The 15043-nt window shown below is 37.5% G+C and overlaps 1 protein-coding gene across 1 annotated transcript; it reads left to right on the top strand.

Annotated features, from left to right (window-relative positions):
* Positions 1–229: 229 nt before the first annotated feature.
* Positions 230–934, top strand: LOC112184190. Its single transcript, XM_024322460.1, has one exon. The coding sequence runs from the start codon at positions 230–232 to the stop codon at positions 932–934; it is 705 nt and encodes a 234-aa protein (XP_024178228.1).
* The last annotated feature ends 14109 nt before the right edge of the window (positions 935–15043 follow it).

Here is a 15043-nt window from a genome sequence, read left to right as displayed (position 1 = left end):
TTGGCCTCTTGTATTCCATTCCTTTTCAATTTTGGTTTGAAACATGTAATTATGAAATCATGATTTATAACATTTATTGAAAATTTAAGACTTGTGAACATTTAATATATTGCAAAACAATGAACAATGATTTTGTTTCATCTTTGTTTTTAGGGATTTTAGAGTTATCAGTTATGCATGTTTCAACTTTCGTCTCTGTTTCATTCATTCTCTGTTGAAAATTTGCTATATGCCTGAGGCTTTCTATATGATATTCTTTAGGGGTTCAAATCATTCAATTGTTGAATTTGTTGGATTGTTGGTTGGATTTGAAGTTGTTATCATGGCTCCTACTAGAAAGTGGCAGGTTTTTACAGAGCATGTGACAGGTCTTACCATTAAGCCATTATCAGAAACTCGTTGGGAAAGTCGTGTGGAGAGTGTTAAAGCAATAAGGTATCAAGCTCCAGAAATAAGAAAAGCTTGGATTCACTTGGTGAATGGTAAAGAAGATGTCAAGACAAAAAGTGATGCTGAGACTTTAGCAACATATAATCTTCGGAATTTTGAGTTCTTGTTCGGTATGATTATATGGTATGAATTGTTACATGCTGTTAACAATGTCAGCAAAGTTATGCAAACTGAAGATATGCATGTTGATACTGCGATCAAAGAATTGGAAAGTCTTCTTTCCTTTCTTCAAAAGTTTAGAGAAACTGGATTTGAGGAGTCCTTGATTGAAGCTAAAGAGATTGCAAGTGAGATGGGGATTGAATCGGTATTCATGGAAAAACGGACAATTCAAAAAAAGAGACAATTTGGTGAAAGCTCTAGCAAAGCAGTGACACAATCAGCTGCAGAATCCTTTAAAGTCAACTATTTTCTCTACATAGTTGATCAAGCTATTTCTTCATTCAAAACCAGGTTAGCACAATTTCATTCAAATTTAATATAATCAGTTAATGAGCATGATGTTTTGAGCAAGCTGATGATCATGTAACTGGTCACGTAACTGACCATGTAACTGACCATGTCACTGTAACTGGTCACGTAACTGACCAAGTAACTGTGAGCACACTCTTGTATTACAAGATCATAGCTGTGAGTTTCTTCAAATTGAACAACTCTGTACCTACCACTTGATTTATCCAACTTAATGATATCTAAGCAGATTATAGCAAAAAGAATCCAAGCAGAGAAGCCGTTGTTTTGGGTGTGACATGTTTATATAGTTTATTGAACTTCATCTTCTTCTTTTTTTCTAAACCAGGTTTGAGCAATTTAAGACTTTTGAAGAGATTTTGGGCTTTTGTTTGATTTGGACAAGTTAAGGTCTGCAGATAGAGATAGTTTGAAGAGTTTTTGTGCTAACCTTACAAATTTATTGAAGCATGGTGAGATTTCTGATCTTAATGAAGATTATCTATATCATGACTTACGAATGTTGAGTGAAGATTTACCCAATGAAACAAAAAGAGCTATTGATGTGTTGAATTATATAAAAGAAGTTGATGACTGTTATCCAAATTCTTGGATTGCTTATAGGATTTTGCTAACTATACCAATCACAGTTGCCTCTGCAGAAAGAAGTTTTTCAAAGTTGAAATTGATCAAATCTTACCTTCGGTCTACTATGTCACAAGAGAGATTGAGTGGTTTGGCTATGATATCTATTGAAAAAGATATTGTTGGAAAACTTGATTATGTAAATTTGATTAATACCTTTGCATCTAAAAATGCAAGACGAGTCATATTTGAGTGATACTTTGAAATTGAGATATTGTTTTCCTTTGTAATGTTTGAGCATTTATTTTGGGGCCTCAAATTTTTTCCCGCCTTGAGCCTCTAAACTCACAGGGCCGGCCCTGCGTTGGAGATGTGTATATATATATGCCCAAGTTTGATTGGAGAACCTAGAACACTCCAGTCCCTCGACCCATTTTCTCCACCCGTCAACCCGCGCAGGCGAGCCAACCCTACCACCACACTCTACTCGATTCACAGCATCTTACCGACAGTGTTCTCTTCATCTCGATGGCGCGAAGCAGACCATGGACTTGGATTGTTCAACCAAATTTCTTAATAGCAAATTGAAGCCCGAAAGCTACAACAGTTTCGATCCAGCAACTTTGGTCACCGACGATTGCAACTGAGGCCACGTCGGAGCTACAATCCACAGCAGCTGTTTTTGGGTCCTTGGCTCTATTTTTGATATCGATTTTTATTCCAGAAGAATACTTGGTGCTGGTCATGCTTGATTCCATAACTTGGGAAGTGGGACACAAACCTGGGTGTGATCAAAGAGTAGTAAAGTTAGTGACTTCGAGAATAGAGTGTTCTTGCTTAGAAATTTAGTCGAACTGAGACAAAACTCAAATTGGGTTCATAGGATTGTCAAGCAACTTGGGATTAAAAGATGGAAAATAACTAGTTGTTGAAGGAAACTTACTGTAAAACTAGAAATGGAGAAAGAGTCTGTTTCTTCTAGTCGAACACAGCAGCAGGAAGAATAATAATCACTCACTTGATAGAAAGTGTTACAAAAGGAGAATTGGCTTCAATTAAGGATTCTTGGGACTCTAGTTACCCGAAATGTGGAAGGTGCTGATGTTGGCCTAAGAAACAAAAGGAGAATTGGCTTTAATTAAGAATTCTTGGGACTCCAGTTACCCGGATTGTGAAAGGTGGTGATGTTGGCCTAAGAAAACGAGTGGAGTCAAAGCTGCTATATTCCAATTTTGGATGCAGATATTGTGCATGTAAACAGGACAATACTGGAGTGAGCTGGGTGTACTGATGAAATGATTTTATGTATCACTGATTTTTTTATTTCAGGTCTCGGTTCCTTACTCTTTTAAATGTATTTCTAACAGTCTACTTCAGTTTGCTTGAAATTGTCTTTGATACAATTTTGTTGAAAGGTTTTGATCAGCCAAAAATGGCAGTCAACTTAAAACCCTGCAAAAGATTGCAGAATAGAGTAAGTAGAGCATCGTTACAAGCCGGCGATTGAGGGTATTCCAAACAATGCACACAACAAAACAAACTAAAACAAAGAAAGAAAGAGATAAGAAAGGTGGCGAGAAGACTAGGGATGGTAGTGGATTGTAGACGCAAAACAAAGTACAATAAAAGGGGGGGGTTTAGTGTTACGTCCCATACCTTAGTTTACCGTTTACTGGTCATTTGGATAGTAAACAAATAAAATCTTTACTTTCACCTGCATTTTGATCATTTAGTGGCTCTAAAAGTAAACTTTTTGTTCGGCTTAGTTTTTGAGGAAATTTCCTGCATGAAAATTGTAGAGAACGTTAAACCGAGTTTGTGACACGTGGCACGCTAAAATCGGAGTTGTAATGAAGAAGTTATAAGGGTTTCAAGTCAGTGGCAGTTTTGTAATTATATTGAATTTGTGTCTATAAATAGCGAGTTGACTTTCTATTTCGGGAAAGTCCCGAAAATTTCCAGATTTTTTTTCCTCTCTCGCCAGCGTCGCTTCTTGGCCTCACCGCCGCTTCGTTCAGCCACCTACAGCCATGAAATTGGTATCAATCTCTTCGTCTTGAAACAAGGTTTCCATCCACACATGCCTTGGATCCAATCATTCACCATAGACAACAAATTGTAACCAATAAGGTTACTGTAGCAGATTGGGTTTTCTGGCTATTTTTTTTATTTCCGGCCACGCCACCACCCATATCATGGAGCCCTCTTTTTCATGGTTCGATTCATACTTGCGGGTAGCTTCAATTTTGTCGGAGTACCATGAATCGACGGCGGGAACAACCTTACGTTTTTGAGGTAATTAAATTTGATACTTAGACTCGAAACTGAGCTTGGTCACAGTTATAAAAGTTGTTTGGTGACCGGAATCGAAGTTGGCCGGCGGCACGTATGGCTACTTTTGAAGTCCTATTTTTGGCTAGATAATTTAATTGTGAGTTGTATAACATGTAGATATGATTTTTGGTGTAAATTGGAGAAGTTTAATATTGATTTTGAATTTTTGATGTTCGATATTTTGATTGTCGATTTACGAGAATCCCACCGTCGGATTTCTCTCAGTTCTGCCATAGAACCTTGAAATTAATGAATTGGTGTTAATGGTGAAGTTTGGGTGGAAGCCGTGAAAAAATGGAGATGTTATTTTACGAGGATTGATTTTAGAATCGTATTTATTTTGTGAATAATTGTGTACAGGGTGATGTACTAAACTACTGCTCAACAAAGAGAACCGTATGCGTGGTCGCCTAAATAGGACAGTGAGTGGATATTTGTTTTAAGTTAATTGTGCATGCAGTATATTATTAATTTCTGATTTGGATTTAATTTATGATTTGAATTATTGAGTTTTATGATTTTATGATTTTATGAGCTTTGATTTCTTGAGATTTACTTATGCTCTATGAATTACGAGATTCTTAGTGGATTTCCTTCCCGAGGCTTTTAGTAGATTTTCGAGCTATTTATTAAGAAGTTAATGAGTTCAGAAGTGATTTTCGGGAAGTGATTGATTAAGAAAATATTATGAGAATTATTGATTTCGAATGTCGATTTATATGATAATATACGAGTACGAATGATTTATCAAGTATTTGAGCATGATTGTATTATTGAGATTTCTTTCCAAAAGCATTTATTGATTTATCGAGTATTTGATTTATGCTTTCAAGGATTTATTGAGATATTGAGTTTTATGAGTTTTGAGTTATCGAGATGTTTTTAAGTTATGATTTTGGTGATTTATTGAATTAATATCGGGTTTCTTTCCGAAAGCAATTATTTTAAAGAGATTGGTTCCAGTTTATTGAGGAGGTAAATTAGTCAACGCATGCATGCTTTACCTGGTTGGCAGTTCCCTCTAGGTAATAGTTTGGTCGGCAGTCCTCTCCAGACAATATTCTGGTTGACAGTCCCCACCAGAATATTCCGGTCGGGAGTCCCCTCTGATGCGTCATCTGGTCGACAGTCCCCTCCAGGTGGCATGAGATAGTTAGTTGGCAGTCTCCTCTAACCATCACCTCCTCGTTTGGTCGGCTGTCCCTCCGATGTGTCCTTGGTCGGTAGTCCTCTCCAGGTGGCATGGGATGACTAATTGGTAGTTCCCTCTAGTCAACGCCTATTTTTGAGATATGAGGTTTTAAAGAGATTTTGAGATGGCTTTTGAAAGGTTTAACAATACGTGTTTAAGATTTCAGTAAAGAGAGGGATTAAGAGTGTTTTTAAGATTTTACTGCATGCGACGTTTTTAAGAGAATAAATTGGGAAAGCGTCAAGTTTCACTTGTTTATTTGAAATTACTTATTTTTTTTGTCCACTCACTCTAACGTTTTTTCAAATGCTTTTCCCCTTAGCCCTTCAGTTTCAAATGTTCATTTTGCAGACTAGATTAGCTTGAGGTCGGACGTACAGGGAGTTGAGGCATAGCTGTCATAGCTTCCGCATTGTAAAATAAATCGATCCTTTATCATTATTTTCCATCTTCTGGTACACCTTGTGCATTAGAGTGCTCTGATAATCCATGTGATTAATATTCTTAAGTTTGAGAATTGTTTTGCGAAATGGGAGATGTTGTGATGTAGGGAGCAGGGTGGCTATAGAAGAATATGGGTGGATTGTTCGGAAGTGTATTGTCTTTCTACAGGTTTTGGATAGTCCATTTTTAGGGGAAGTTCCACTAAATTTTAATGAATTTCTTCTAAAATGGGCCCCACAGGGCCACTTCAGATTTCAGGGTGAAATCCGGGGCGAGTCCTGTCATTTAGGGTTGAAAACGCAATACATAAAATAGAAGAAAATCGATGGAATAAGATAGTCAAGGCCATGTAAATCCACCACCAATCATATGCAATTCCGATTATTAACTCCTAATTCCTTTACTATGCTTGTGAAAGACAACAATCAAGAACAAACCATGAACGCATGCGTAAGTTCTTTATTAGTTTCCTTAGATAATCTAACTTAGTGAATGCACTCAAGTTGAAAACATTCTAAGCGTGCAATCTCAAAACACTTACTGAATGCACATAAGCAAGTCTATTTGATGGATGCATAAATCATTAAGAATAATGGAAGTTTGATTATGGATTAAGCTCATCCTAGTACAAAAAGCATGTCTAGTCAATAACTTAAACGCATATTGATTTACTATTGTCCTATAGTAGTCGGTACTTGTGAAATAAGATGCAGAAAGATTCTCTAGCTCTTATGTCTAGCTATAGATACATGCAAACATTCTAAGCATGCACTCAAAGAACATAAAGCATGTAAGAGTTTTCTATAAAACAAATCAATAAGGTCAATCACATAGCATAACATCGAATAAAGGAGAAAAATATTTATATATTGCACATAATTGGGGCTTCAAAACAGCCCCCAACTATAAAGAAAGTTAGTTACTCATGTTTATGAAATCCATAATAAAAAACATAAAGAATTCAATTATAAAGGATAAAAAAAACCAAAAGTTTAATAAAGTGTGGATGAAAAACAGCCACGACAGCAGGTCTTCAAAGCTCCAAGGATGCAAGGAGGATTCTAGGGAAGCTTATGGTGGTGGAAGGAGGATGGCACGGTTATTCTTCCCTTGCTCTGATTTGAAAATGTAGACACAAGTATCTAGGGATTTTTGGACGAATTTTGATGTGTAGAGGGATGAAGACTTGGTTGAGCAAATGTATTATTGCAGAGGGCTTTATGTATAGTAGACGTTCAACCCTTGTTTCCTTCTCAAACTATGCTAGCAAACCTTCCCTAGTTGCTTGAGGTTTCCTTTGATTGGTGCACAAATTAATTACTTTCAAGCCTTTGTAATGTAACACCATGTACCCGGAAATCCTATCATTTAACCTATTTGCATTGCATATAGATATTTCAAGTCATCATATCATTAAATTAGCCTTCCTAACAGGAAATTATTTTTATGGAGTTTCGAAAATTATTTTCTTAGCATGGAATAATAGAGTACGACAATACGAGAGCGTAGGGGCAAACGGTTTGTTAAACAGAGTTGTAACAAGAAAGTTATGAGTATTTTCGTGTGAGGGGCATTTTGGTCATTTTGTCTTTCCCTTAATTAGATCAGATTCTCCCCTCCCCCGCCCAAAATCCATTTTTCACATGAAAAACAGATCAAGGAGAGAGAGAGAGAGAAACGGGTAGCCTTACCACCCACCTTTTTCCGTCGCCCACGCCGAATCCGGCCACAATTCTTACACCATTCTCTTCCTCTCTTCATGGGCTTTCTATTGATATATGTTTCAAGACCTATTATCAAGTGTGCATGATGAATCGAAGGAGAGAAGATTGAGTGATTTTTCGACTATTTTTCAAATACCGGCCAAACCATCGAGAATTTGGAGAAACCCCAAGGTATAAAGTTGTTCCTTACCTCATGGGCTTTCTTTTGAGTATAGTATTGCATATATATTTGAGGATTTTGGAAATTGAAATTCCGGCCACCATGAGCCACCACGGCCTCCGGCAGTCTTTCATGGCCATTTTGAGTGTTTTTGGGCATTATTATGTTTCCTAGGATGTGTTAGTACTAGCCCAAGTATAATTGTTGAATTTTGGATGAGGAATTAGAATTTGTTGCTGGGAATAAATTGGGAATAATTTGGTGCTGGGAATAAATTTGGGCTAAGCCTTGCAGGCTTTATTTACAAATAAATCTTTAAAGATAATATTTTTTATAAACTTATATTTATATATCATACACTCCAAAGAGAAACCTCTATCAACTTAAACAAAATGGAAAAACCGACAGTTGGATGAGATTATTATAATAAATTATGAGTGTGGTAAAAAATTTAGCCAATTTCACCATATTTTCGAATCCGATCGAATTGGTCAACCATCGTTACATGTATGTTTTCTTGGTTGACCGATGGCATGACGACTGCGAAATGTGCTTATTTTTTCACATCATGTCTGTAAATATTCCATCGATGGATGTGCGTGGACATAAGATAAAAATTTCAATTTTAATTGCAAAGATGTTGGCCTATATCAATTTGCCTCCTAAAGTCGTATGACTTGTACATTGTATTTAAATTGTTGAGGTTCATTCTAAAGTAACCATGAAGTGGAAAATGAATTTAGAGAAATCAACCACTCGATTGAGAGATTGTAATGTTTTATGGTGATTGTAAAAAATTCAGCTAATTTGATTCTCGTTTCGAATTCGATCAATTAGGTCAAATTTAGTTACTCTTATAAACCTATATCTATATATCATACACTCCAAAGAGCAACCCCTATCAATTCAAAGAAAATGAAGAAATGGACCGTTGAATGAGATTATTACAATAAATTATGAGTGTGGTAAAAATTTTAGGCAATTTCACCATATTTTCGAATCCGATCGAATTGGTCAACCGTTGTCACTGGTATGTTTTCTTGGTTGACCGATGGCATGACGACCGCGAAACGTGCTTATTTTTTCACATCACGTCTGTAAATATTTCATCGCTGGATGTGCGTGGACATAAGATAAAAATTTCAATTTTAATTACAAAGATGTTGGCCTATATTAATTTGCCTCCTAAAGTTGTATGACTTGTATATATATTGCATTTAAATTGTTGAGGTTCATTCTAAAGCAACCATGAAGTGGAAAATGAATTTAGAGAAATCAACCGCTCGATTGAGAGATTGTAATGTTTTATGGTGATTGTAAAAAATTCAGCTAATTTGATTCTCGTTTCGAATTCGATCAACTAGGTCAAAAATTGTTACTCTTATAAACCTATATCTATATATCATACACTCCAAAGAGCAACCCCTATCAATTTAAAGAAAATGGGAAAATGGACCTTTGGATGACATTATTACAATAAATTATGAGTGTGGTAAAAAATTTAGCCAATTTCACCATATTTTCGAATCCGATCGAAACGTGCTTATTTTTTCACATCACGTTTGTAAATATTCCATCGATGGATGTGTGTGGACATGAGATAAAAAAAATTAATTTTAATTAAAACACATTGGCCTATACCAATTTTCCTCCTAAAGTTGTATGACTTATACATTACATTTAAATTGTTGAGGTTCATTCTAAAGCAACTATGAAGTGGAAAATGAATTCAGAGAAACCAACCACTCGATGGAGAGATTGTAATGTTTTATGGTGGTTGTAGAAAATTCAGCCAATTTGGTTCTCGTTTCGAATTCGATCCACTAGGTCAAACTTAGTTACTCTTATAAACTTATATTTATATATCATACACTCTAAAGAGAAACCCCTATCAATTCAAAGAAAATGGAAAAACCGACCGTTTGATGAGTTTATTACAATAAATTATGAGTGTGGTAAAAAATTTAGCCAATTTCACCATATTTTCGAATCCGATCGAATTGGTTGACCGATATGTAGAATATATATATATATGCACTAATGCACATATTCTATATAGAAGTATAAGAACTTCCTCACACACACACACACACACACACACACACACACACACACATATATATATATATATAAACACACACACAAATATCTACATATATATATATGGACAAAATACTATTTACTCCCTATACTTATAGGGAGTCTATGTTTCAGTCCCTGACGTTTCAATTTCACCTAAAAAGTTCCTAAACTCTTCAATTTCACCCAATTAGTCCTTACCGTCAATTATCCGTCAAAATCTCTGTTAAATCAGTGACGTGGCATTTTTAGACTGTGAAATGTCTATTATACCCTCACTCTTTTTTTCTTTTATATTTATTTTTTCCTATCTTTCTTTTTTCTTTTTCCTCCTCTTCTCATTCTGAATCGATTAGCAGAGCTCTCAATCTCATCTCCTATAATCTTCTCGGCCATTTTCTTGACACCATCTTGCGGTTTGCATTATGGTAGACTATAGTAGCTGAAGGGAAGCTCAGTCTCAATAGAAGTCGAGGAATTAACTTTGGTAAAGATTGGTTCCCCTTGGGAATACGTGTGCATGTAGCTTCCAGGAAGATAAAACCCATCACAAGCAAACACAAACAGAACCAAAACCAGCATTGCCCATTGGATCGCGGGCATTCTCAATTTCGATACAGCCATCTGAATCGAAACAAGAAGAACACCTACCACTGTATCTAACCTACTCTTGAAGACGCATCCAACAATATATCTACATCAAAATTCAAACAAACTGACATCAGCCAAATGAAAAAGAATAACAAATTAAGCTGGAATACACCAAGACAACCACTTTCTTGAAACAAATTACAACACAAGAGTATTAACTCCTAAGCGGTAATAACAAGGACGTAAAGGATTGAGAAAACGAACCGTGATAATATGAGAAGGTGAAGCGGAGATTGAATCAGAGGTGGATGGTTTCGGCGTCGAGGTCGCCATGAGCTCGTATGGGTTAATGACTTTCGGGTTGGACAGGAGTGGCTTCGGGTCGGACAAGATCGATCTGGGCTAGGACAGGGAGCTGGGAAAAATGGAAGACTACCTCGCCTTCAATTACTCCAAGCGGAAAGCCCAGAACCTTGAAACATCTAAACCCTCAAGCAGCTCCGCTCCGACTTGGAGCGCCACCCAGATCGTCCCTCCGGGCCCGCCGTGACCTCCTCCAAACTTAGTACAAAGCCCTCTGCCTCGTAGAGACGCGCTTCCCAGTCTAGCTGGACAAGGACCACATCAACACCGTCACCTTCTTCTGGCATAACACCCTCAAGAACAAGCAGAAGGCCTCGCAGCAGAACATCCATCTTCAGAAGACCGCCGTTCTCTTCAATTTGGGCACAGTCTACAGTAAGATTGGGCTTTCCTACGATCGTCGGTAGTCGTCAGGCCTCTTACACGTTCATCGCCGTCGCCGGAGATCCATGATGGTGGGGCAGAAGTGATGGTGGTGGTAGGTGGTTGTTCACAATGATTAAAGGAAAGAGGGAGGGAGAGCTGGAAGAAAAGGTTAAAAAAAAAATGCTCTGCTTACCGATTCAGAATGAGAAGAGGAGGAAAAAGAAAAAACAAAGATAGGAAAAAATAAATATAAAAGAAAAAAAGAGTGAGGGTATAATAGACATTTCACAGTGCAAAAAATGCCACGTCACCGATTTAACAGAGATTTTGACGGATAATTGACGGCAAGGACTAATTGGGTGAAATTGGAGAGTTTAGGGACTTTTTAGGTGAAATTGAAATGTCAGGGACTGAAACGTCGACTCCTTATGGCCGTGTTTGTTAGGGGGGATTGTGTTACCCCGGCTTAATTTCTTTTAGAGTCCTCCACTCTTCAAGCCAGGTTATACTATGGAGTGCCTTGACCCATGTTTGGTGCCAGCGGGATTAAATATAGAACCAACCTGCAAAACCACCAACTTGCAAAACCTTCAACACCAGCAAAGCTCCAAAACCAGTAAAGCTTCAACACCACCAACCTGCAAAACCTTCAACACCCAAACACAAACCCCATTGCATTGTATTCTATACACTCTCTCTTCTGTCTCTGTCAATGCAAACAACAAAAATAATTGCCAGAAGAAAACACACAACGCAGTTGAGCACACACCTTCCAACCCCCAACATATATTCTCTCAAAGAAAAACCAAACAACCCTCACAGCATTTAATGAGAGAGAGAGAGAGAGAGAGTGAGAGATCTCAGGGCAACTCAAGAACCCACCTTTTGCTTTTAATTGCTCTCTTTTCTTTTTTTTTCTTTTCTTTTTTTCCTTCCCTGAAAATCGCGCTCTCTTTTTCTTCTCCTTACACCCCACACTGCACCAGAGTGAGTGGTATTATGGGTCTGAGATGGCTGTACTCAAAATGGCTCTGCCCAGAAACAATGCCAGTACCCAAAAGCAGCAGAAGCCGAAGCAGGAAGAAGAATACCAATTAGTGAAGCCAATGTTTCATGACTTTCTGGGTATGAAGCCTTCAACACCAACAAAGCTTCAACACCACCAACCTGCAAAACCAGCATAGCTCCGAACGGTGACCTGATCAGAAGGGAAGAGTAGATCGAGTGCGAGTGGCTTCCACAATCCCATAGTTTTTGGTGGGTTTGTGGTAGACGGTGTGGGGGTGGTTTTTGGGACTGTGGAGTCTCATTAAAAATAGTCCCCTTGCTGCCAAACATGGGATAACTGGAATTGGACTATATAAGAATGTCCAATCCAGTCCAATCCCGTGTAACAAACATCACCTATAAGTATAGGGAGTAAACAGTATTTTGTCCTATATATATATATATATATATATATATAAACACACTCACACACACACACACACACACAGATATATATATATAATATTTTACGGGCTTTTATGGGCCGGGCCGGGTTTTTGCTGGCTTTTGGCAGGCCGGCCCACTACCTACCGAGGCGGGCTTTTTAACGGGCCGGGCCTGGCTTTTAGCCCTCAGGGCCGGCGGGCCTCCATCGGCCCACTTGATCCGCGGGCTTTTTGATGAGGCATAATGGGGGGTAGCGGGGAGCTATCTGATGCTCATGAGTACGTGTTTTTAAAAGGGAGTTTCGGGGATTCTTTCTTTTAAATGTCCTAGGAGGACTTGTGCATCATATTTAATTGTCAGAGTTTCAATTATTATGATTTTGTCACGGGGTGACTTGTGTTGATTTGTTAATGTGTTTTAAAAGGGAGTTTCGGGGATGCTTTCTTTTAAATTTCCAGGGAGGACTTGTGTATTATAATTAATTGTCAGAGTTTCAATTATTATGATTTTGTCACGGGGTGACTTGTGTTGATTTGTTAATGTGTTTTAAAAGGGAGTTTCGGGGATTCTTTCTTTTAAATTTCCAGGGAGGACTTGTGTATTATAATTAATTGTCAGAGTTTCAATTATTATGATTTTGTCACGGGGTGATTTGTGTTGATTTGAGAATGTGTTTTTAAAAGGGAGTTTTGGGGATTCTTTCTTTTAAATGTCTTGGGAGGACTTGTGTATCATATTTAATTGTCAGAGTTTCAATTAATATGACTTTGTCACGGGGTGACTTGTATTTGTTTCTTTTGGGAAAAGAATGTGTTGTTTTGGAAAAACATGGTGTGTGTCCCTTTTCACGAGTTGATGGGTTTCCTCGTTGGGCGAGTTGTGCATGTGTGGTTTTGAGTTACTCATACGGGCTTGCAAAAGCTTACCGGGTTTGTTGTGTGGCAAACCAATGCACCATTCAAACGGTGTAGGGGTTAATCCTGCAGGTTAGGATAATCGTGGCTGATGCTGAGGTAGCGCCTTTGCAGCTTAACTGTAGGAAGCCAGTTTTGTGACTTTACCATTATTTGGACTTCCGTTGTAGCAAGCTCTGAGGAGCATTTACGTTTTATTTTGTTGTTGGCAATTTAATTTGTAAGCTTATGTAATATATGACCCTGTGGGCGGGTCAATTGACATAGTGGGTTCAGGGCATCAATATGTATGTTGTATAAAAGGAAAAAGATTTCAGGTATATATTTTGTATTGATGACTGAACGTTCACGCATATATAATTATGGGGTTATATATATCGATTTTTATTTATGTTTAAAAATCAGGGGCGTGACAGTTTGGTGCCTTAGAGTAGCATTTTTATTTGTTTTGTTTTTCTTTTTCTTTTGTTTGATAAGTGTCTTTATTTCCGATTACCCAAGGATTGTGGGTTAGCCACTAATTCCCGTGGGACGATAACTTTGGGCATAATACTTCCCTATCTTTATAATGATACTTACGCTTACGTAAATGTGTATCAAGTCAACTCCGGTCAGCTATACCCTCCAGAATATTCTTGTCGGCAGTACCCTCCAGAATATTCTAGTCAGGCAGTACCCTCTAACTATCTATGGTTAGGCGGCAATACCCTCTAACCATCACCTCCTCGTTCGGTCGGCAATACCCTCCGATGCGTCGTCCCTTGTCGGCAGTACCCTTCATGTGGAATGAGATGACTAGTCGGCAGTTCCCTCTAGTCATTGCCTATTTTACGATATGAGTATTTTTAATAAGAGTATTTTAAATGAGATTTTTGAAATGATTTCAAGATGATTTATAGTATGTTTGGAGATATCTTTATCAGAGGTTTTAAACGGATTTTAAGATGATTTACAGAGAATTTGACCTTATGTTGAGATTTCAGTATCAGAGATTAGTTAAGAGTATTCCTACAAGATCTTAATATCATGCATAGTTTTTAAGAGAATAAATTTAGGAAAGCATTAAATATTCATTTTATTTTGTTTATAATTATTTATTTTCAGTCCACTCAATCTAACGGTTTCGAAAATGCTTTTCCCTGGGCTTTTCGGTTTCTCGTGTCCAATCTGCAGAGTAGTTGAGGTCGAGCTTCCGTAGAAGTTGAGGCATAGTGACCACCGATTTCATCTTCCTTGTATGTTACATGTTAATCTACGTGTATTTAATTTTCAGTTCATTTGTCTAGATTGCTCTGATGATCAGCTTTCAGTTGTATTAGTAGAAAGTTTATTCATATTGGAGATTTGAGTTTCAGTGTTGTATTACATTATCTGTTGGAGAGTTGGTTATGAATTGCGGGGAGCAGGTAAGCTCCAGGAGTTGAGGATGGATATGTTCATTTGAGGAGTGTTAGAATGTTTTTACAAGTTTTGGGTAGTCCACTTTCAGAGGAAGTTCCGCCAAAATTTTAGTAGAATTTCTTCTAAAATGGGCCTAGCAGGGCCTATTTCGGGTTTCAGAGTGAAATCTAGTTCAGGTCCTGTTACACTGCCACCGCAGCCCAAGAGAACAACATAAATTGAGAGACCTCCCGAGCAATCACTATGCCAATAATGCCTTCAGACGACACATTTCAGACGACAGAATTGTTGTTTTCTGTTGTCTGAATTTTTTAAACTTCTTCAGACAACATATAAATTAATTATGTTGTCTGAATAGCATGAGAATCCATACTATTTTGGTTTTTTCATCTTTTTTGTAAGTTAGAAAATTAAGACGACAGTTATCTGTCGTCTTAAAAGACTGAGGATTTCTCATTAAAATGTTGAAAATTAGGACGACATTTATATGTTGTCTGACTAATAAATAGAAAAAAAAGTACATACCCGTGTTGCCCGCTCAATATTTGTTGCCAAA

Source organism: Rosa chinensis, chromosome 2, assembly GCF_002994745.2.
Source record: "Rosa chinensis cultivar Old Blush chromosome 2, RchiOBHm-V2, whole genome shotgun sequence".
Classification (NCBI taxonomy): Eukaryota; Viridiplantae; Streptophyta; class Magnoliopsida; order Rosales; family Rosaceae; genus Rosa; species Rosa chinensis.
Note: the sequence above shows the minus strand (reverse complement) of the source record. Positions and strands in the feature narration are given on the sequence as shown.

Bases quoted from the DNA above. Each gene is read 5' to 3' on its own strand.
- LOC112184190 (XM_024322460.1), top strand. From the start codon at position 230: ATGCCTGAGGCTTTCTATATGATATTCTTTAGGGGTTCAAATCATTCA.